The sequence below is a fragment of the Lutzomyia longipalpis genome, chromosome 3 (genome assembly GCF_024334085.1).
Source record: "Lutzomyia longipalpis isolate SR_M1_2022 chromosome 3, ASM2433408v1".
Taxonomy (NCBI): Eukaryota; Metazoa; Arthropoda; class Insecta; order Diptera; family Psychodidae; genus Lutzomyia; species Lutzomyia longipalpis.
Window position 1 is genome coordinate 19358687 of NC_074709.1, and position 24025 is coordinate 19382711.

At 34.4% G+C, this 24025-nt stretch overlaps 1 protein-coding gene across 3 annotated transcripts in view; it reads left to right on the top strand.

Annotated features, from left to right (window-relative positions):
• Nucleotides 1-1224: 1224 nt before the first annotated feature.
• The window catches only part of LOC129792483 (protein FAM135A), a 34516-nt gene continuing 11715 nt past the window's right edge, over nucleotides 1225-24025 (top strand). Inside the window, exons 1-4 of one of the 3 annotated variants that reach the window (XM_055831562.1) lie at nucleotides 1225-2138; nucleotides 2593-2936; nucleotides 14030-14268; nucleotides 18860-19109. In XM_055831562.1, coding sequence (XP_055687537.1) covers nucleotides 2860-2936; nucleotides 14030-14268; nucleotides 18860-19109 — 566 coding nt within the window. In that variant the 5' untranslated portion in view covers nucleotides 1225-2138; nucleotides 2593-2859. The remainder of the gene's footprint in view (nucleotides 2139-2592; nucleotides 2937-14029; nucleotides 14269-18859; nucleotides 19110-24025) is intronic. The other 2 variants (XM_055831564.1, XM_055831561.1) reach the window with 2 other exon arrangements.

Below are 24025 nucleotides of genomic sequence, written 5' to 3' on the forward strand. Positions count from 1 at the left end.
ACATGAGATTTTCCAACGTTAGAAAAAAAAATATAAAACATTATACAAACCTTAAACGTAAAATAAAAATATTTAACATTTGAAAAAAACGTCAAAAACTAAAAAAAACGTCAAATGTTCAAAATTTCAACCGTTAAAAAAATTTTTTCCCTAAAAACATCTTGAACAGAAAACTGGGTACTCTTTTGTCACCTTTGACCATTCTAATATTACGATTTTTTAAAATTGTTTTTCAAATGCCTCTACTCATTTTAATTTTATTTTATTTTCTGACGTTAAGGATTATGTTTTTCACGGCTTCCGGAGTTCGTCGGAAGAAAATTCCCGCTCACCCAAGGAAAAGCAGCAATTAAAGCCAGAGCTTTCGACCCTAATAGAACTGAAGAAGATCCGCTATTAGGGTCGAAAGCTCTGGCTTTAATTATTGTTTTTCCTTTGGTGAGCAGAAATTTCCTCTGACGAACACCGGAAGCCGTGAAAAACTTATTTTAATTCTCAATTTCATTCTAAATAGAATAAAACGGTTCAAGAAAAGCATTTCGGTTTTTTCTCCCCTATAAAATTTTCGAATAATATTGAGCTATATGTACATTAAAATGATGTTATGTACAATATATTAAAACAAATTTGTTGGAAAATTCATAATATTTGGAGAATTTGTAGTTGAGGCATTACGGCTAATGCTTCATCTATTTTAAAGAAGTACATACAATACACATTAATGACGTCATTGCTTGCATTTTCAGATAAATTTTTGCCGGCTTCTTTCAGCTGTTCCTCGAGAAAGTCTATTTGGGGATTTTTTATTCTCTACAAGAATAATGTTTCTTCGAGTGAAAAGTTATCTAATAGAAAAACAGATAAACTCCTTTTAGCACAACTTTCACAGTTAAAAAGCTTTAAGCTTTAAGTTGATTAAGCTTAAGAATCTACTATCGTTTCTAAATGCAACCACGTTACTCATATACAAACGAATAATCTATATTCTTTAAAAAGAAAATCTTAAATTTTCTAAAATAAAAAAAAAATTCTTTGGTACACATTAAAATTTATTTATATGAACCCCCTGTGTGTTGGGGAAATTTCGCTTTGGCGCCCGAATTGCCGGCATGCGCAGACCCACCGGAGACTTCCCAATGTTCTCGTGCGCGAGGAAAAATCCACGGAAAATCGAGCCAAGTGCAAGTGGTCTCCCCTCATTCGTGTAGTGTCGGTCGTGCTGTCACCACCGCAGCCAAGTGGTCCCGCACAGGAAGTCCATCCTTGTTGTTGCTTCCTTTTGCACTAAATCTCAAACCCCATTAGTCAATCACAAGTGCCACTCTAACTTGGAACCATAAATCAAACTTACTGTCGCACAGGGACATTTAGTGAGGAATCCTTGCATTTTATTCCGTGTGTGCTGCAGTTGGGGAGAGCTTTCCAATCCAACCCACCCTCTGTGGAGCTTTTTCACGCGCATTGGGTGTGTGTTAGCAATTCAGTGAACATTTACTGTGCTCTGTGTGTGTGTTGAGATGGACTTTAGGGGATTTTTGGGATGATCCTCGAAACTGTATATTGCTATTTTGCTGCGGATTTTTCTGCCCACAATTGCATTCCCGAAATTCCCGCAGTAGTGGGTAGATTATGTGACAAGAAACACTTGACAAAATACACACAAAATCGATTGTAAAAAAAGCGTCAGCAGTGTCGCAAAATTGGGTGGCTCTCGTCGCGTGTGTGGTGTACTCCTCCATACGACATTTCCCTCCACACTGTGGATTAACCCCATCAATTTATGAGGGAAATGGACACGCAATTTTCCATGCGTGTGATGTCACATACATAATATGGAGAGAAATGCATATAAATTAGTGGACTTTTTGTTATTTTTAAATTCAGTGTTTGATATCCCAGGAAAAAGAGTTTATTAGTGATTTTTAGTGATGGATACCCCGAAAATTTTCGAGCTTATTTGAAAGGCCTTCACTGTTCATTTAATATGCACAAAATGAATCGTAAATGTGAACTTCCGTGAGTTATGGGGCAAAGATCTGCGTGAAGTGGTGTTACTGAAATCTGTGGATTTTTTTGACGGATTTAGTTGAATTCGAATATTTATATTTAAAATTTATTTGTATGAAGAGAAAATTAACGTAAATAAAAGATTTGAACAGCTTCAAAAATAAATTTAAATAATAGAAAATTCAATATATTTTATGAAAGCTTAGAAAGCTTTCATTCTTTGTGAGATCTTCAGAAGCTTCTAGATGAAATGTAGAAAATTAGTTGATAAACATAATTATTTGCGTTATTTGCTTATCAACTTCAAAGCTTCTCATGTCCTTTGAAAGCTTTCTAAGCTCTCAAGGAAAGTTTAAAATACAATAATTTTTCTAATTCTTTTTTCTTAATAAAAATTAACGTTGGAAGCTACATAAATTAGTTAAAAAAAAGTCATAAACAAAAAAAATAATCAAAAGACAACAATTTTTTGATCATTAGAATTATTTTGAATTATTATTTGTCTGATGAATCGGACGAATCAAATACGAATAAATTCAAACACATCGCCTGAAAAAATTTTTCCACTAAAATACATTTTCTTAGGCAATGGGTGCTCAGTGGAAACGACCAGAGGCTTTCCCCAGATTTATTTTTACAAAATATGCACGGTGGATAATTTGCCGAGAGCAATTGCGTTGAGGCGAACTTTAAAAATAAGCCCAAGCGTGAGGTTTTGGTGCGTGTGTGAGTGGCGGAAAGTTCATCTGCGTTATGCTAAAAGGGGGACCATCTGTGTAGCCGGCATTTGTGGTAACTCTTGAGCAATGTTCTGGGGACTAAACCGCAGCTGAGAAGTACGAGGGACGCATCATGGCTGACCTTCAGGCCACCATAGAGTTTGTCGTTGAACTCTACAAATTCTACAATGTGGATCTCTTTCAGAGAGGGTAAGCTTTTCCGCTTTTCCCCCAAAAACCTCCAAAACCATTCGCCATGACGTCAGCCTGTCCACCAGTGTGCCCCAATTACATTATGCCCACATTGAAGAAAAGCCTCACTCCCCTCACACCCCCCGAACGACAAACCCTTCACACCGCATTGTTTCCCAATTCACATACACTTCAACAAATCCCAGAATTTTCTTCTCTTTTTTTTTTCGCCTCTCTTGCTTAACCCCGAAAAATTTATCATTCGACCCATAAACACGTTAAGGGAGTGCAGAGAAATTAAATTGAAATTTATTTCCATACAAAGTTACTCACTGACACAATTTGTATTTCACTTCCACCAACCAAACCCCGTGGACTTTGCAAAACGTGATGCCACCACGACAGAGATGAATTTATTTTAATTCACCATGGATAAAAGTTTACGTATACATAGTAGGGCTCTTTGAAGGGGGTTGTAAAAGCACCATTTTGGTAAAATCTCAACAAATTTTCGTGGATCCCTCAGAGCGCAGGAGGTCCTCACAATTTATTTGTACAAATACTTTCGGGAGTTTTTAAACTCACACAAACGGTGTGTCGGGAGATAGAAATCAATACTGACGACGACCCAGAAGTACAGAGTTGCTGTGAGAAACGTTGAGGTATTGTGGAGGAATTTTATGTTTGACAACAATGGTAATAAAAGAAATGTTGCTTTCCACTGTTTTTTCAGCACATTCGCACAAGAAGGAAAATGTAGTGCAAGTTCGATTTTTTTAGACGGAGGTACCTATATATTTTTTCTAACGTTCTTCGTGAACTGAATTTCTTATTTATGTACAAAGAAGTTATCGACATATAGTTTTAAGTTTTCACGATATTCTACTAAAGTAAGGTGTCTATAATTCAGTTTAAGATTATTTCATAATTTTATTTAAAAATAGGTTAGACAGAACTACAGAGCTTTTCTCTAGAACAGAAAAGCTTCTAGAAGATAAAAAAATGGAATATAAATCAATTCCGTATTTTCTCAGTTGATTCAAAATGAAAATGCAAAGCTTTTCTTGAATTTTTGAGAATGTTCTAATCCTATAGAAGAGTTAGGAGAATCAGATCTCCTTAAACTATTAAATTCATTTAAGTTAGGACCATGTAAAGGACTAAAGAAAAGTTTAAAACAACTATCTTAGGATTTTCGAAAATATTGGGATAATTCGCCAAAAATATTAAAATATTCTGCAGATAAACATTCCTTGGTCTCAAAGTGTGTCAAGTTAAGGACAAAAAGCCTAAAAAGTACTAAATTCAAGCCTCCAGAGTACTAAATTTAAACCTCAAGAATACTAAATTTTAGTTAAGAATGTACTTTTAAATCGAAATCTGTTATTTGGGCTTTGGTCATAAAAAGACTTAGATTAAAGACAAAGAGCCTGAAAAGTACTTACTCAATTTAGGCTTAAAGAGTAGGTACTAAATTTAAATTCAAAGTGTACTAAATTCTAGCTAAGTGAACACTAAATTCTATCCAAATTGTACTACTTTGAAGCCTAAAAATGGTTTTCCGTTCTTAGTAAGAAAAACTTATTTTAATTTTAAGAAAATATTCTGATTATTTGCAAATTTTTAGATTGTTCAGCAATATTCGGATTATTTGCCTGAAAATTTAAAATATTCAGTAGATAATTACCCCTCGACTGAAACAAACAATTTCGACGATTTTTAGAAGTCAGTACAACCTAAGTAAACTAAGGTATCACGCTAACACCTTAAAAGCTTCAAACTTTCTGTCTCTTTGTAAGCACAAGAAAAAAGATCTTTAAAGTGGTTTTCTTTTACTCTTTCGCATAAAATGTTCAACATCAAGTACTTACTTCTAAGTTATATTATGTTAAGTCCCCAAAATGAATGAAGGCGAGTAAAATGACCTTCATCCCTTTTATCCTTCCCAAGGTTTTCAAGCATTCTCACGCTTAAATTCCCGAAACTTTTTTCTTATGAAAACAAATCCATATATAGGGTGAACCCAAGAGACCAATTTCCTTTGGGAAATATTAACTTCCATATACAAAAGCACCATTCGCCTCATCAGCTTCAGTTGCAGTGTATACAACGTACCTTCCTGGCGCCAGGATTCTTGTAAAATTTCCCATAGCACACCGTAAAATTCCACGTGCGAGTCCTCGGTTGAAAATGCCATATATAGCAAAAATGTGTATAATTTAATTTGGATGGGAAAGTAATTGGCAATTTATGGTCCCGGCGACAGGTGAAACTTTATATTGTACAATTTTGTCTGGGGTATAAATGTTCTTTTAGGACGCCATTCTGGGAATGTTTGCTCAACATTTCGGGAGAAGGGGAAGGGGAGGGGGTGGGTGTATTTGCAAAAAGGAAAAGCAGAGACATACAAATTATAAATGATCGTAAAAAGGAGAGTGGAAACCTTTTCAATGTTATAGCATACACAGCGCACATATGTAGCGTACATATGGTGTAATGCTGTGCGATGCTATCCAATTGCTATCTCAACGACAATTGATTTAAGTGAATCACTTTTTGGGAATATTGCGGGTGGGTACACCATTTTACTCGCAAGTGGGTGAATAATTGAAGAAGTAATTTTGATCTTTTCCAGAAACACTTGTAAATTCCCTCCAGTATGGGTGTTAAATGTGGGACGTATGGTGATACACAATGACTATTTCTAACCAAGTACTCAACACACCGACGTTGAGTAACTTATTAAATATTTAAAAAGGCTCTATGGATGTAATTTGGTTATTAAACGAGACGCGCAGTGAAGTAGTAAAAGACGAGGAGGACCGTGAAATGTTGCATGAATTTGGGTGACAATGGCATTCAGAATAATTGCCGAAAGCCTTGCGGGGCTTTTGAATACTCACAGAGCGAGGTGTGCCCAGAAATGCTGAACACGATGGGAATGCTACGATAAGAATTTTCGCAAGTTTAGGACTGAGATTTCATGCGGGGCATCGTGCGATGATTGCAGAGGTGAATGGGGAAAAGCCAACGACCGTCTACTGGGGCTTTTCGGGGGATTTAGTAACACCCCCCCACACACATCCATCCACCATAAGCGCAATGGAGATGCTGGATGTATAGAGACGATGAATGTGAAACTTTTGGGTCTGGCAACATCTCAAGCATTCACAATTTTTGGGTCATACCACCCCCGCTTTTGTATTCCGGGAAAATATGTAATGTATAGATTGGGTTTATTAATGAGGTAACAAACTGATGAAGCACAAATTTCCCAAAAACTTGTGAAAGTAGTTCATGCGTTTTTGGGGTTGATTCTTATGAGTTTTTGATTGGAAAATTATTAAGTTTTCATGAATAACCTGCAATAAAAGATTTCTATATATGGAACACAGTTAGTAATCATCTAGTCAATTTCATATATTATTCTTTAAGACATAAAAAGGAGAAGAATAAATAGTCGGGACAGCTTTTGAATTATAAAGAGAATCCTTTCGGAGCTTTCTCAAAGCTCTAAAACCTAGTGAAATCTTTTATTAAATGTTTAATAGTCCCCTAACGTTATTTTCCATTTCCCATACCTGCCAATGAGGTCATAACAGTTCCCAAGCTCGTGAACTCCAAGCCAACTTCGAGAATCGTAAATAAAACTAACTCAATGGGTACCATAAATTTGATTTCTCGAAGAGAACTTCTGATAATTCCAACGAAAACTTGTTACCTACTTATCAAAAGTTTTATTTACGATTTATCTTAGATCTGAAATAAAAAATCTTTTCTTTTCATTTAATAACATGTACTATATCCAGGAACGTAGTCAGTGAAGGGTTTCCTTTCTGGGTGAAAGAACAGAAATTTTCCAACGTTTGAAAATATATGTCAGACGTTCAAATAAATGTCTTCTTTTACTTTTTGAAGTTGTTCCCTGCCAGAGATCACAACGGACATCCACATAGCCTGAGCAAATGTCAAAATTTAAAAAAAAGCGTCAAAAGTTGTCAAACATCGAAAAAGAAATATCAGACGTTTGAAAAGAAACGCCAAAAGTTAGAAAAGAATGTCAAATTTTCGAAATTAAATGCCAAACATTTAAAAACAAACGTCAAACGTTTGAATTACGAAAAACCAAGGGATGATTGCATAGTTTAAGTTGTATATCTTACGTAAATTAGACGATTTTAGGGCTTGATGAGATATTTTGCAATTACGGCATTTTTTTAACGGAATTATGACAATGATTCTTGGATATGACATTGATTTTTGGATGCATGACATTGATTTTTGGATGTATAAGATTGATTTTTAGGTGTATAAGATTGGTTATAGGTTGCATAACATTGGTTTTTGGGATGCATGACATTTTTTATGCATAGAAAGCATCGTCTTAGGGATTCCGAATGCAGTTGGTTGTAAAATAAGAATTATGAATGCAAACAGCTGCACCATGAACGCAATTTTATATCAATTGATAGCACCCTGAATAAATTTATGATTACACTCTGAAGTAAGAATAATAAAAAAATTATTTTTTCTATATTTGGAGTGAATTTATGTTCTTCTGAAAAGGAAAATCTAAAATGACTTTTGTGATAAAAGTAAGAATTCTTTTCTACAAGATATTCCACTTTCTATTTAATCTAAAGACGTTTGAATATATTAATTTTAAGAAAATGAATTGAAGAAAATTTTCTTTTATCACATTTATTTAAATTGAATAAATTGTATGAGCTTTTAAATGGATCGTGTATTTTAGAGACTTAAATGTAGAAAAAAATCGTGCAGGAAATATAGTTTCTCGAGAGCTATGTTCACTGTATGCTGCAACACGGGCAAATAAACCAACAATGAGCTCGCGTTACTTTGCCCATCGTAAGTACTCCGCATATATTTATTCCGGAAAATATTGATCCTCTGAGACTTTGGTACCTTTGGCGTACTACCTACTCCCTGAAAACCCACTCAATGTTTATTCTTTCCGAAAGATTCCTCGCCGTTTTGTCGAGACCTTTCCGCCCCGTTGGTTCTTTCTACGTTTCTGTCCATTATTGCACAGCTCACACAATATTTATTTCACTCAGGTTCACTCTTGAATTATTCACAACCCAACCACTCCTCTTGTGCAATATATTTTGAAGCTACTTCTCAACTTTATTTCTTGTGAGATGCAAGAAAATTTAGTATTTATACCGTTGACTCAAAAAAAAAATAATAAAAAATGTGCATCGCTTGCATAAGAATTTTTAGTTTAAAAAGCATAAATCTAATGCACAGAAGGCATCACACGGAAAACATTACACATTATTGTATGAAGAACTGTTCGCAAAAAAGGACAGAATGGACAATTTTGTGAGAATAATAATTTTAATAATATTTCAAAAAAAAATATGACATGAATCTTTGTTGTAACATCCCAAATAGTTCTTTTATGCAAATTAACTTTTCCATCAGGGAATTCTCATATTCTTGTATGCAGTTGGGAAATATTTTTACAAAATAGAGGCAGATGGGGAAAATTTAGTGAATACAATGGAAGGAAAAAAGAAGCTTTTTGTTTGGTTTTTTTGCAGAGAATAAGCTGTAAAAAAAACAGCAAAGGCGTGGAAAGATGGTGAAAATAAAATTTCACTGTCAAAGACAGATCAGTTTTGTACATTTGCCATGTCACGGAGCCACTCAAGAAGATTACACTTGAGAGTCACAGCTATTGTAATCAAAGGGAATGTTCTTGAAAAGAGAGAAATGCAAATGGTGAAAAGCTTTTTGAACTTTCAAGCTTTATTTGTGGAATAATAATTAGTAAAAATGTTGGGAAAACTGACAGATAAAGTATAAGGAAATTTTTAATGAATTTTAAGATGATTCCAGAGTAATTTTCATGCTTCGCGTAAGATCAGAATCAATAATTTTTCATTGAGTCTTTATTCATTTAATGTTTAAAAGAAACTTCTCTTTATGAAAACCTTTTCATTAACATCTTTTACGTAAACTCAGAACATTAAAGGGTTAGCAAAATTATGTGCAGTTAGACTGATTCATAAAAAAAATTACCAATGATATTTCTACCTTCATTTAACCTCCTCCTATATGTTAAATTCAAATGTCATGGTTGCCATTAAAAATCGACCTCCCGCATAAGATGAAATGCTTATCATTCCACCCCGATTTATTTGCGTAACAAAGACGCGTACCAAAAAGACATATACAAAACAAAGAGGAGGAAAACAGCAAAAGAGAATTCACAATAACAAAAAAAATCCTCATAACGTCCCATCATCTATCAACTGGGCGCCTCCACTGCACCAAACAAGTGTCTTCTATTAATAGAAGCGGCAAAATCCTCACCGTCAAAGGTCCCCCTCATCAACTGATAAATGTTTCCCACACTGAAGGAAAAATATTACCTTCGTAAATAAAGATTTCCCACATTGAGGAATCAATCGATTTCATCACAAAACATCCCTCTATCAAACCTATGTACATTTTTTTTTTCATCTAAAAGCATTCAATTCCCACTCCGTGGTGGGTTTTAGAAGAGACTCATGTGAATATCAGCAATCAACACCACTTGTGCTATTTAATTAAATTTTAATTACATTGGAAATGTGTGAAAATGTACACGGAGAATTCATTTAGTGAATTACATTGGGGTTTTCCTTCTTCACAAATATCTCAGAATTGCTGGGATTCTCACCACCCTGTGCGGGGAAACGTGCAAAGGGTTAAATGTTACTCGATCAGGAATTTCTCGTGACAATTTTCTTATGCCCCTCTCCCTCCCCCACTTTACACGAGTGAAATGGTTTTGAAGTAGGGTTATTAATAGAAAATTCCCGCATACAAATTCCCCGTTTATTATTCTATTAAATTCATAGATCTTCATATGATTCTGTGAAGGGGGTTTTGCATATTTCAACAGCATTATAGTAAAAGTGCCTTTACAGGCTCAAAATCAATATTTGAAATTGATTTGTGAAGAAAATGTTATGAGGTCGTTTGTTTTGAGAAAAGAAAGTGGAAATTTTCTCGACCTTTAACATACACATAAAACGCAAATGGAGCGACCTAATTTAATTCATAAAATAAGCAAAGTTTATATAGACTGAAGGAACATCAAAGACACGAAAATATTGCTTTTCGATATACCAATCGTAAGCATAAAAAAATCTTATTTTAATGTTTTCAACGTGAATTCTAGGAATTAATTGAATATTCTATTTAGTTTTAGATATTGGCTCGAAAAAAAAAGATCGATAAATTGTAAGAAAATCATGAATATGACGAATAATCCTTTAAAAGAAAACGGTATAAGAGATGAATCAATTCGGGTTTAATAATCATTAAAACGATGGCAATTTTTCAGGAATAAAAGAACATTCCTGATAATCAAAAATAGTTAATCATTATTTGACAACAAAATTTCCATAATTCTTTAATTAATTTTTCATAACTTTAACGTAATTTTTATTGCGAATTTTGTAAAAGAAATTAATTTCAAAACAGCTTGTAAATCGAAATAACTTCTTCAAAAACAAACTTTTCAAATAAGAACCTTCCTGTAATTTATGTTACAATGTAAATTCCCTTAGCTGGAATAATGTTGAATCAGCTCACTTCCTCACGAATTTCCTAATTGTTTAGAGAAAGTCCCCCGGAACTTTGTCGAAGCTTTGGACGGGTGAGCTTGTGCAGGATATCAAGTTGAGCGTTTAATTGAGAAGGTACTACCTATGCATATGTTATGTTATGTATGTACATGTACATAATATTGAGTATAACTGCATTTTGACAATAAGACAGACAAGCATGAGATAATAAAATTATGTTTGACAAAGAGAAGGGAGTTGGAGCTTGCCTGGGTTGTGGATATTTTATTGGAAAGATTGTAAAGTTTTATACCTATTTATGTACATATCTCTCTGTCGCGTTAATATGTATGTAACGTACATACCTACATTAAATTTTAAATGAGGCAAATCATAACAAGAATTTAAAACGAATTTATTGTCCTCCAATTTGAATTTACAAATCATTAATAATTCACAATACTAATTTCAAATATTGATTTTCAAAGCGCGTTTGCGTTGGATAATATCAATGGATATACAATACATAAAAGACTTAATAATAGATTTATAGACCATCCAGTATTAAATCCATAATTTATTATTCAATTTATCATTTCAAAATATTCTAAAATTTTCAATGCTTTTGTAATAAAATAAACTAATTTTTAATCTTGTTATTTTATAATTGAATAAACCACTCAAAATCTTCCTGCAAAAGCCCCCAATGGCATCTAAGCAATTTAGCAAATTGCTATAAAAATGTGATACTAATTAAGTTTCACAGAGAATCTGGCAGATCTTTAATTACTATCGTGTCTCTGTAATTGGAGTTAAAGAGTCTCTCTCATGACTGTGGGTGGTTCCAATCATAAATCATCCCAGATGGGAGAGAAATGAAAGGCGAATTGCCGAAAAAAAGCGACTGAGGAACAATATTAGCGCAATTTGGCAAGATAAACAGATGTACTTTCAATTTTACGATGCTCCGAAAAAAAATCACACTTTATGACGGAATTTTTTTTTCGTTGTATTATTTCTCGAGTAAAAAGGAATGTAATGTGAAAACTAAAGAAAAATAAAAATCACATGCAAAATCTCAAAAGTAAATATTATTGTTGAAAAATAAGGCTTTATCAAATATTACGCGATACGCGGAGTTATTTTGTGAAGCAACACTTTGCAAATAATCCATGTGAGTAATTTAGTAGATAAAATTTTGTATAATTACCTTCGGAGGATTTACAAGCTGGTGTGGCAGTCAGTATAAATGATAGAATAGAACTTTAATAGGAAACTTCGATGTTTGATTTTTATTTAATCATCTAACAGAGCTTTCAAGTTTCCGATAAAACTTTTCTAATTCAAGGAATGCACAGTACATAGAGCAAGCCCCCTGCTTATAACCTTTTGTTCTTAAAAAAGGGGTGATTATCTGAATAGAATTATTCAGATCTTCACAAATATTCGGAATATTCGTATAATTCATCAAATATTTAATTCAATCCTAAAAAAAGATTAAAACTAAACCGAAAATAGTAAATTTAACATGAAGCGTGCTAAATTAAAACTAATTAAATTACAGCCTAAAGGTTTACAGCCCTGAAAATGTAGAGATTGAAGAACAAAATCTTTTAAAACAAAATATATTTTTAATTCAAGTCTAGAAAGGACCAAAAGTACTCAATTGAAGCTGAAAGTATAATAGTAAATTCAACCTGAAACGCTTTAAATCCAAACCTAAAAGTATTATTTGGTATTCAACCCTAAAAAGGCAGTTTCTTCAATCTGGAATGACTTAAAATTGTTTTTAATTTAAGCCTAAAAAGCACTAAAATTAAAGTCTAAATAGTAGTAAATTCAAGCAGAAGAATTAAATTAGAACTGAAATATTTAAATCTTCGTAAATATTCGGTTGATTCGCCATAATAACCAAAATATTAATCAGATAAAGGGCCTAATTCAGCGACCAAGAAATCCTTGAAATCTTTGAATTTTGTACTGAAATTTCAAGATTTCAAGCGAATTTCAAGGGTTTCTTGGTCGCTGAATAAGGCCCAAAAAATCCCTTTTTTGAATGATTGAAGGGAAATGTCAAAAATTCAAGACAAGTCTGTTCATTTAAAATATTAAAAAAAAAAAAAAGAAATTCGTTACAACTTATGGATTTATTCCATATATTGTGCATAACACTCTTTTAGACAAACAGAAACTTTTTTATTTAAATAAAACTTTGCATTTTATCAAAAGGTAACAATTAGGTAAAGACATTTAATTTCTTTAGAGAATTAATAGCATAATTTTCCAGGATATCACAGTGCTGGAGAATTAAAATTAAACGCTTTTCTCACATGCAAATTCAGCAATAGCAGCAATACCCCACCTAATTAATGGTTATTTCGCAAGAGTAACCACTGCGAATGTACATTTCATCCCCGAGGGAAAACTCAATTAAAACCCTCACACATATACAGTGTATGACAAATGTTTTGGGGTTGATGTAGTACAAGAAAAAAGGGATAGCGTGAAAATTCATCATATTTCGCAAAATGGGAAATATTGCGCTTACTCATGTTGATTCATTGAAACGGAGATTATACCCCCCAAAAACTTTCATGACCGTATATAAATTTTCAGTAAGGGTCAACATGGATTTAACAGAAGGGATAAAGTTCGATCGATTCTATTTTCTTTATCTCCTCTCTGAGGTGGGGGCGGCGGGGGAGGATTATGTCTTCCAACCCTGGAGCAAAAACACATGCTATTATCGATTTTGTATGGAAAGGCATTCACCATGATGAGGCAGGGTGTCGAAGTATTCACTCCCCATATCATTCTGAGTCATCCGTCAATAGTCAAGAGTCACCCAATCAAAATCCAAAAATCACTCATGGAGAAAATTTGTGAAAAGATGCTGATCCATCACTACACATACGGGGTAAATGATCGAAAAGAGTTCAAGAATTTTATCGATTTTCCCTGGTAATTTTCCGAGAAAATTTCCCAACTCCGGAGATTGTCATTTGCATTTTGACATGCGATTAATTAAAATACCAGCATAAATGAGATTATGTTTAAAAATTCATCAAATTATATAATCCAATCTAATTTTATGAAAATGAATTTTAAAAAATATATAATTTCAATTCATTAATATTTTAAATCCAGGAAAGGGGGGATATGTTGTGATGTTTAATTTCCCAGGAATATCTATTTTAGTCACAACAAAGACACATTTCCACACACAAATGTAAACACATAACTGGATGGCATAAACATAATTTAATCCTAAAAGTCCCCTGTCTTAAGTGAAATATCATGCCTCACCTCCGTGAAGCTTTTTAGGTATATAATCTCCATAAATATGTAATTAATATTCCTTTTAGGCACTTCTCCGTAATTTCACGCACACCCACCCCCACCCACATCCAATCCATGTTCAAAGACAATTTCACCATCTTAGTGTCACTCACCTCGAATTCTGCACTTAAACAAAATTTAAACTAATGAGAGGGAGGCACGATAATGAAATAAATTTTCCACCCACAGACTCTACCAAGTACGCTGTTCGCTGCGTGTCACCCCGCGTTTACCCGTGCAGGTGGAGACGTGCATCCCCGAAAGCTCCCCAGGAGTGTCGCAGCAGCAACCCAATTCGCCCACATCCACCTCCACACCGTCGGCGTGTGTCGTGGGCGGTGCCGGCGCCTCTCGGGTCTTCCAGATTCTCTACAGGAATGAGGAGGTCTCACTTCGGGATGTCATAATGTTCCGGGCACATCTTCTGGGTAAGAAATATATATTACATTATATGTTTATATACTATCAGCTAAATCGAGATTTATATATTTTTTTCTCTTGACTTCACATCTTTTCCACCCTCACCCCCAGCCTAAGTTGTATTTCATGAAAGGAGAACACTTTCTTGGCACAGTGCCACACCTGGCAGACACTTTCTCCGAGTCTTTCTTTTCTTATATTGAAATTTTTATATAGAAAAAAAAACAGGGTTTCCCAAAAGCAAGTTTAATTTTTTTAAACGACTTTTTGTATAATTATATGAGAAAAATTATTTTTGTTGAAAATTCGTTAATTTTGAATATGTATTCGTGCAAATCATTCCATCAGCTTCTGTGACACAGGATGAATTTCCGTCGTAATTTTCACATGTATTTCGACGATAAAGATGAGATTATTCAAAATAGGGGGAGAAGTTGTTTCAGGGCCCGTATTATATAACTATCCGAGTGCTGGAAGGCCCATAAGAACTGTACAGTACAGCCACCCAGCACTCGGAGAGTTACATAATACAGGCCCAGTTTGATCCCAGTTGATCATATCCGTGTAGTCAGTTGCATTTATGTCCAGCCTCGGCTTTTTGAATACACGGATTGAATTATCAACTTCAGCACTTCTGGCGGCTTGGATCCTTTCTATAGCTTTTTCTCGAATTTCTTTTCTAGCATCCATGAGCATCGCAATTAGGATGTTTTCCGGGTGTCCGAAGAATGAATTATTGTTCAAAACCTCGTAAATTCCTGTTTTGTACTTTTTCCGAATGCTCAATTCTCTTATAGCTGCCATAATAAAATGCAGATGTTTGGCTGCGAATGTGCACTTTTGTTCCTTCTTAATGCTGAACCAAGATGGAATGAATACTCCCATAATGTACTTCATGATGTACTGTATTGTTTTGGAGGACTTCGCTGTTGCAATGTAAAGTCTCATGACTCTATTGGCTGTAGTCAACCATCTAGCGTGACAGAGAGGCCCTGGATCCATATTTGCCAATTTTTCGGGGCAATTACCTGACTGGATCGCTTTTCGAGGGCTACATTGTAAAACCGTATAAGTCCGTTCAAAGCTCACACGGACTTATCCGGTTTTACAATGCAGCCCTCGTTTTGCCATATTTAACATATAACCCTGATCTGAGCTCAGACTCATATACCATCCAAGTCAGAAATTTTATTTCCCGGTATTGCTTTGTAGGCAACGACATTAAGTGTAGTGCAATTTTTTAGTGCCTTTCCAATCGGTCCGGTTAGCTCTCCAGGCCCCCCCTCGTTCAAACTTCAAAACTTCAAAAAAGAAAACAAATAGACAATTTTGAGAAAAGGATTTTAAATAACCCGAAATCCCTTCTAACATTTAATAGGATCTAGAATGATAATAATTAAGTAGGATTAATTATTTTCTTAAAATAAATAATAATGTCCCTTATGCCAGCATCATTAGCAAACTTAACACAGGTATATATAATACTTGTCTCTCTCTTTTAAGTAGTTTTTCTGGGGAATTTGTAGAATTAAGATTTTTTGTCGGAAAAAGTAGTTTTAATTCGGCTGGATTAAGACGAAGATTTCTGCCGACGTTCCCGAAATGAGGTTTTGCCCTTCTAACTCTGCCCTTTGTAGAATCAGGCACATTTTTATACTAATAAACCCGAGCCTCAATTACGTAATTTTAGTTCAATCAGCTTGCTAGCTTGATTGCGGATCTTAACACAAGTAAATTTGCAATAAGTGTTTTCTTCTCTAAAAAAAATATTTCTGAATAAAAAATAGTTTTTAAAAAAAATATTTTTGAAAAAATCTTGATTGAGGGCCTTGGTTTGACCGAAACTTACCATTACTTTTTCCAAAATTACCTATACTTCTGCTTTTATTACCTACACTTTTACCAAAAATACCGATAAAAAGAATCATTCCAAAGTTATTTAATAAGAAAATCTTAAAGTCCTAAGTAGATTTTAGAGTTTCTCTCACTCTTATATTGCTTTTTTCACGCTTCTAATATTTAATTAAAAAAATTAAGGATTTTCCTTTTTAAGTTCAGTTTAAAGTACATCAAAATAATTATGAGAAACCCCTTTGTTAAATTTCAACTATCGGTTGAAAGCGATTGAAGCATATTAAAAGAAAAAAACTGCATGAGGCTTTCTTGCACGAAGGTTTCTTATATATGTATGTATGTACGTACAAGTTCTTTTTTTCCCATTCATTGTGAATGTAAAGAGGAAAAGTCTCAACTCATCAACCCACTTATGCCACCACCCCCTCGAACCCATATCAATTTGCAAAGTCAATCGATTGCTGATGGCATAACAACGATGACGTCAGCCTTTCTACCTACCCCTGAGCGAGATTTCATTCCATATTCGTGAGTTCAATGCTTAATCAATATTTAAAAGTTTACAGCATCCGTTGGGTGGAAGATGACAAAACCCCCGAGAGATGGATATAAAAATTTTCTGTAGCTTATTGCTCTTCTCATATATTTCATAGCTTGTCTTCACTTTTTATTCAAGACATTTTCCATTATTTATTGCAAAAGACACACCTCCGCTGGGTTTTTTTTTTCGTGCTCATCCTGGACCAGGCAAATCTTGGGGTTTGGAAAATGGATTTATAGGCACTCGCTGGCGTTCATTGCACTCATAGGCCGGGATGAAGAGGGTTAAAAATGGCCAAAAGTAGTCATTTGAGTCGAAAGTTTTCCAATAATTCATTGTTTTTTTTTCTCGGGAATACAGCTCTGTTTGGATATTTTTTTCTCTGGGACCGGATTTCCTGTTTGTCATGACGATTAATAGCCATGACGGGATTTTTCCGCTACATCCGGCGGTTTATTTGGGGGTTTGTTCTTCGGTGAATGAATTAAACTTTTTCAATTGAAACTTTCCCTTTCAGTTTTAATTATTACCCCCACCCACACGTACATTTAGGGGTGAAGTTTCTTGATTTGTAAATTGTTTCTTTTTTATTCAATTTGTTTATATTTTAACTTTCTTTGTATGATCTTCTTTTTTGAAATATTTAATTTTTAGAAAATTTTGGATTCAATTGTTTCATCATATTAGGGTATGATGAAAGAGTTTCAAGCCCTCCAAACGTCATATTTTTTAGGTAATTTGAGAAAATAGAACGAGAAACTTTTCCGGTCGTTTGCCATTGAAAACTCAAACCAATACATCAAATTCATTTCCATTTCTTTTCCAAAGAAATTCATATAATTAAACTTTTTACAAAACTTTCCCATTGAGAATATTTAGAAATGGAAGCCACATTGAGAATTCAATTTAAATTTGTCTTCTGGAGCGTCATATTAAATCTTGGAATTACTGTAAAAGTAAAATTGGTCTCTTCTGTGGGATTTTAACAGTAGAAAAAAAGGCCAAACTTCTTTTCATTTCCATTTTAATTAAATCGTCGTTTCAGTGCAAATTAATGTGACACATTGAGATGGGTTTACCCGCCAAGTCAGACAGAGAGAGAGTGTGGAATTAAGCTCAAGAGAAAATCATTAAATGACAATCACACATTAACACAATAATGATTCTAGTTTAGTTTGTTTTTCCACAACCCAAGGATATTGCCAGAAAAATAAAACTCAATAATGAGCTTCTTATCGCTCGCTGAAACTTGAGCACTTCTCGAGATGAATCAAGAGTATTTTGCCAAAAAGCAGAAATTTCGGAGAAACTTTTACACCATCAAAGAATAATAAAACGCAGAAAAATTCCACGAAGATGGCTTTTGGGGGGAAATCTTTGTTGGAAATTGTCTAAATGTCATATAAAAATATTATTATAATAATATTATTATAATAATATTTTCTTTGCTAAAAGATTGTTGGAAAATTTATGATATGTTGAAGTATTTTTCTTTGATTTATTCCCAAATAAAAATGGATATAATAAATTAATAAAAAAAGAGAACTCAATGAAAGAACTCAGAGACAGCTATAAAGGTAGGATCAATTCGGATGATTCAGATCCCCGGGGCAAGATATGAGCAAATCCAGGCTAAGGGCAATAAAAATGGTAACACATTTCCCCCCAATTATCTACTTCGTTCCCAAAAGTGTCGCATCAATATCCCTAAAAGCTCTCAAACACCCTCCTGAAAAAAAATGCGCATACAACATGACGTTACACGGAGGGGGTGAAACAGAGCTTTTGGCTGTGGAATGTCATTTGCATGATTCATATAGCCGGAAGTGTTTTATGAAAATCACTTTTATGCTTGGAAATACTCCTTTTTTCACCCATAAATTCCAATGCTAATGACCTGGTGATGGTTTTATACGTCCCTATATATATACCCACACAAAGACCATGCAAATAGGCTGAAAGAATTCCGCACGAAGGAAAAAAAAATATTTAAATTTTTTTATAACCTTCAATTAAGAGCTTTGTGAGCTTTTCGTGGTGTGGGGTATATTTTTGTAGTCATGAAAATAGATGTGGAGCTTTTCGGGGTAAAATTTTTATGCAAATAATTGCGAATGGGGTGGGGGAGGTATAATGTTGGATTATTTTGGAGTTCTTTCACACGCCAGCTAATTGCAATTATTACTCCCCCCGAATCTTTGCAGTTGACAGTCGACATTTGAAGGAATCTGTGGAACGAGCTGAATTCTCTCTTCATTTGGAGCTGTGGTTCGGAGAGCAAACGACCAATGGGACTAATTTATCTCTTGCCTCATCTCGGACCCTCCAGTTGAACTTTCACCCCGGAAGGGGACTACACTACCACCTACCTGTGCTCTTTGACTACTTCCACCTGGCTGCCGTGAGTGTGGGCATTCACGCAAGTCTCGTAGCACTGCATCAGCCTTACATAAAGTATGTATCTCTCACAAGATTAAATACCCCTCCCCCTGAAATCATCCCCTAAATCAACTAGAACCCATATGTGTGTGTACTCGTGTGTGTGCGATGTTTGTTCTTCTAATTAACATCATCTCACCATGAGACTATATATATCTCAAATCATCAACTAATTTTCACTCATATTGAGCCATTTCACGCCATGCTATCGTCATCGTCTTAAAATATATATACACACAACCCCGTGAAAAGAGATTTAATTAATTTTTAAAAGCTCTAGGCATTGTCATGGTGTCGTGTGACTTCATTAAATTTGATTAAGGCTGACACTTTTCTTCTTTTTAATTGTGTGTACCCAAGTCCATTGCCATATCAACAGTTTCTTTGTAGTTAACCTTAATGGTTTCATATATTAAATACCTTATGGGCCATGTGGGTGGTTTGACGGGGGCGGGGGAACCATTAACTTACAATGAATGGTGACATTTATTCCATTTGAAAGCAAAGTGAAAATTCTGAAAACCTTTTAGGGTGAATAATTTGAAATTAATGTTTTTTTTTTCGCACATGTAGGTAGGATAGAGCAGGTATATCCTTATATGCTATATAGATTTTTTTTAATTAAAATTAGTGACTGTACGGTGATTAAACGGATGAGAATAAAGAGGGTTAGAAACTTCGTTTATTTCAATTAAATTTTTAAAATTTACAGAAATTTTTAACAAAAAAAGCCTCAAAATAAAATATTTAGAAATTAATATAAAAATTATTGAGCTGACTATATATTATGTGCAATACCCGCGAAAAGTTTTACCTCATTTTCGCCCAAACTAAATTATTCATTTTCCATTAAAATTTTTCATAATAAAACTACAAAAAAACTAAAATAAAAATATCCTGAAAATAAAAAAAACCATTGAGAAAGTTTCTCAACAACTGAGAAGTACAACCTCCTATTCCACTTGTGGCAATGGATTCTCAAGTGCTCTAGGCGCATTTGCAGCACAAAGGACGATGTATTCAGAGAGTGGTAGATTGGATAAGCTTTTCCAACCACTTCTGGGTGAATATTGGCGAATAATCACATTTTCAATCGTCACTTTTCGTAATTCGCAACGTCCAGGGCAAAATAAATGGAATAAGATATGGATGAAATCGGAGAAAACGAGTTGAATCGCTGATAAGGGGTTTGGGTTCAAATCAATATATATTACAGTGCGAAATAGGAACAATTTTCAATTTGAAGAGTATGGTTAAAGCCTCATTTGGAATTCGAAACATGAACCTAGACAAGGGGAGGCACAAAGAAGGATTTAAGTCTCCACGCATTTACGAATGAAAATTCCTCTCGTGGGATTTTTTTTGCTATGTATTTTGGGTGTGGGTGGGAAACAAATGAGAGGCGCAATGGAAAATGGGAAAGCAGGTCACATGGCAAGAGTCGTGCCACATAGCTAGCCTACATAGCTCACAACCACCAGCTCCATGTTCAATTGCATAATTCGATGCTTCGTGTGAAGTCTCTCTCTCTTTCTCTCTGTCCTATATGACACCAATGAGGAATCATGCAAGGGGTTAAGCACAGGGATGGTGTATTTGGTACATTGTATTAATATTTCTGGTCCATGAGTAGACTTTGTAGTCTATTTAGTCTAAAAATCAGGATTTCCTAATTTTCCTGAGCCTAAATTTTTGTCAAAGCTTTTTAAAAACTTTTCAATGTAATTTTTTTTAAATTCACAACACATTATAGAAACTCATAAATCAAATAAAAAATTGTTACGTCATAAAGCTCTCAAAGCATAAACTCAACAAAAGTTACCTATATAGGTAATTCCACAATCTCCTTGATGAGAAATCCAATCAGTTTTATGACCTCTTTTCGATTGAGAAAAGAAATGAGAGAGAAAGAACTTTGTAATTAAAATTTTATATACCTCATACAACCCCTTGACATCCCCTATTTTGTGCACCATCGGGCATCTCGCATCTGTATTGATTCCACCCACAAAACCTCACGTGAATAGCAGCTGTATTGATGGTGATTCTCAATTTCTTTCATAAATAAACACGACACACAATACGACACTGGCATGTTATGTACAATAAAATGAAATTGTGCGAGTGCACATTGCGGGAAGGAGCCGGAAGGGGCACATTGAGCAAGAAAGGACGCTAAAGCATATGGCTGCAAAAGCTCAATTGTTGCCTTTTTTCGTATAAAAATGAAATGAAGCGCACGGCTTTCAATAACTTTTCGCATTTTACGGGCAGAATCATTTGTTACGTGGTGCACCCTTAAATCTCACCCCCAATTGTGTCGTCATTCACGTCATCGTCAATTGTAGCTTTTCCGGACTTGCGGGGGAAAGTTCAAAGAGCGCACACACGGGGGAAAAATGACAAGGGTGGTTGAAGAAAATATTGGAGCCATGGAGGCGGAAAAGGGTTCACAGAGAGGGGAAGGAAGGGAAGCAAATGTGGCACGAGGAAGGAAAGCTGCGACAGCAGCCAGCGGTAAACCACGGAAGAAATAAAAACAAGAACACCATATGTGATGATAACAATAAAAAGCTTCTGCTTCTAGGGCAACACAAAAGAGAAGAAGAAAAAAAAAAGAGAAAAATGTGGGGTTTCGAGATGCCCGCAGCAAATCGCAATTCTTGGCGTACACACAAAAATTCCGCCTCATTCATCATCGTCACGAAGCATGTTTGGCCAAAAAGGTTCCTCCACTTCTGTGTATATAGACAAACCCCTCGTGCAAGCTTCTCCGTACAAAAAGCTCCAACTCACGGTGCTTGTTGACAAGAACCTGATGGTCCATTCACTTTTCACCCCTCCCCCCCCCCCGCACACTCCCAGCAAATAGAACACCCCCACAGAGGAGGAGACGATTGTTTACCAAATATTCAAATTTAATTTTGTATATCTCATGGAACCCACGTGAAAATGTGGTTTGAATATTTCATGAAAATTCTGGACCAAGAGTTGAATTTCAATCATCTTGTTTTTTTGTAGTGTAATTTTAATTTACTATTATTCATAGCAAAAATTACAGGTATTTTTGGATTTGAAAACTTCAAAATTAATTTCTATATCCGCCTTAATCTTAAGGTATCTAAACACTCTAAAGTGTAAGAGATCCTTGATTAAAAATTACAGATTTTTAAATATAGAAAAGAAATAATAAAACGTTAAAAAAGATATGTAAAACGGAAGAAAAATATTCAGATTTTAGAATAAACGTCAAAATTTAGAAAAGTAAATGTCAAAAAATAGAAAACGTTCAACGTTAAAACAAACATTTGTGGTTAGCCAAGCCTAAACATTAATAGTTGAAAAAAAAAGTTAAATGTTCTAAAGATACCTTAAAGCAAGAAAAGAAACGTCAAACGTTAGAAAAATAACTGTCAAAAATTTGAAAATGTCCATCGTTGAAAATGAAACATAATTGAAAGAAAACGTCAAACATTAGAAAGTAAACGTCAATTAATAGACAAGAAACGTCAAACATAAAGAAAGAAACGTCAAACGTTACAAAGATATTCCAAATGCAAGAAATAAACGTCAAACGTTAGAAAAGTAAATGTAAAAAATTAGAAAAAGTCCAAAATGTCAAACGTTAGAAAAAAAAATTTCAATCAATTAATTTCAAAACATCTTGTAGAAAAAGTTTTTTTTAGATAAGCTCCTGTGTCTAAAAAATTAAACAATACCTACTCTGCCTTAACTTGTAATCTCTCTGAATTGTAAAAAAAAATTGACATCCCACTAGATACGTACTTAAACGTAATTTTATGAATTCATGAGTGATGGACTAAAATTTTCTTTTTTCTTTTCTTTTACTGTTTTCATTTCAAAAGAAAACAACATATTGGATGTGATGAGAAAAAGTTTAAATTATCTCCATAAACCCTATTTTCCATTTAACAGCATCAGTGGGCGCTTTTCCGGATATACTTTCCAATCCCCGTTTATATTGCAAAAAGCTCTCTCACATACTCATGTGTATACAAAATATATGTACGTTTTAACACTTAAGAAGAAAATGAACATTTTCTTGTTCCCCGCGCACAAATTGTTCCTGAATCACAACATAGAATCATCCACTACGAGACACCATGAAGTGGTGCGCTGCTATACGTTTGAGTGGGTGGGAAAGAAGTGAGAAAACTTTCTCGGCGAGCTTTCAATGGAAATTGTGGCAAACTGTTACGTCATCAAGATACAAATATTCCCCAAACCCCACTACGGCGGAAAAGTGGGATGTGTCTGCGGATGTTGGTTCTCATTGTGTGTCTGTGGGGGGTGTGGGGGCGGTTGTAGAATTTCCAATAAAACCCATTGCGAGAGAGTGAAACTTTAAATCCATTTTGATGATGACGCAAGAATCGTGGCTGGATTTTAAATGATGACGTCGTGACAGGGTTCACATTAAAATTCCATTTTTCCTCCATCCAATTTTATGAATTCTAATTTATCCGCCAGTTATCATTTTACTCACACGCGATGGGGAAAATTGTGTGAGATTATAATAGAAATGAAAATTATAAGTATGATAGAAAACATTTTTAGGGAAATGCTTTATTTTATCGATTACTTTATTGAATTATTAATTTTTTTTATAAATAAACCTTAAAAAAATAAATTATTATAAAACTTAATTTACCTGAATTGAAAGAAAAAGAATAATTTTCCAAAACTTTCCAATTTTATAATTAAAAAAGAAACATTTTTAAGGATATTTAATGAGTCTCTATAGGCCCATAACCACCCACTTTAATCCCCCTTTGGAAATCAATTTACTAGAACATTGAGGATTAAGGATAAAAGGAGAAATTAAGTGGGAGAAAAAGAGCAAAATGTACCACTCAGTCGTGCAAATATCTCCATCATGTGTCTCATTTCATGTTTGCTTTCTCACATGC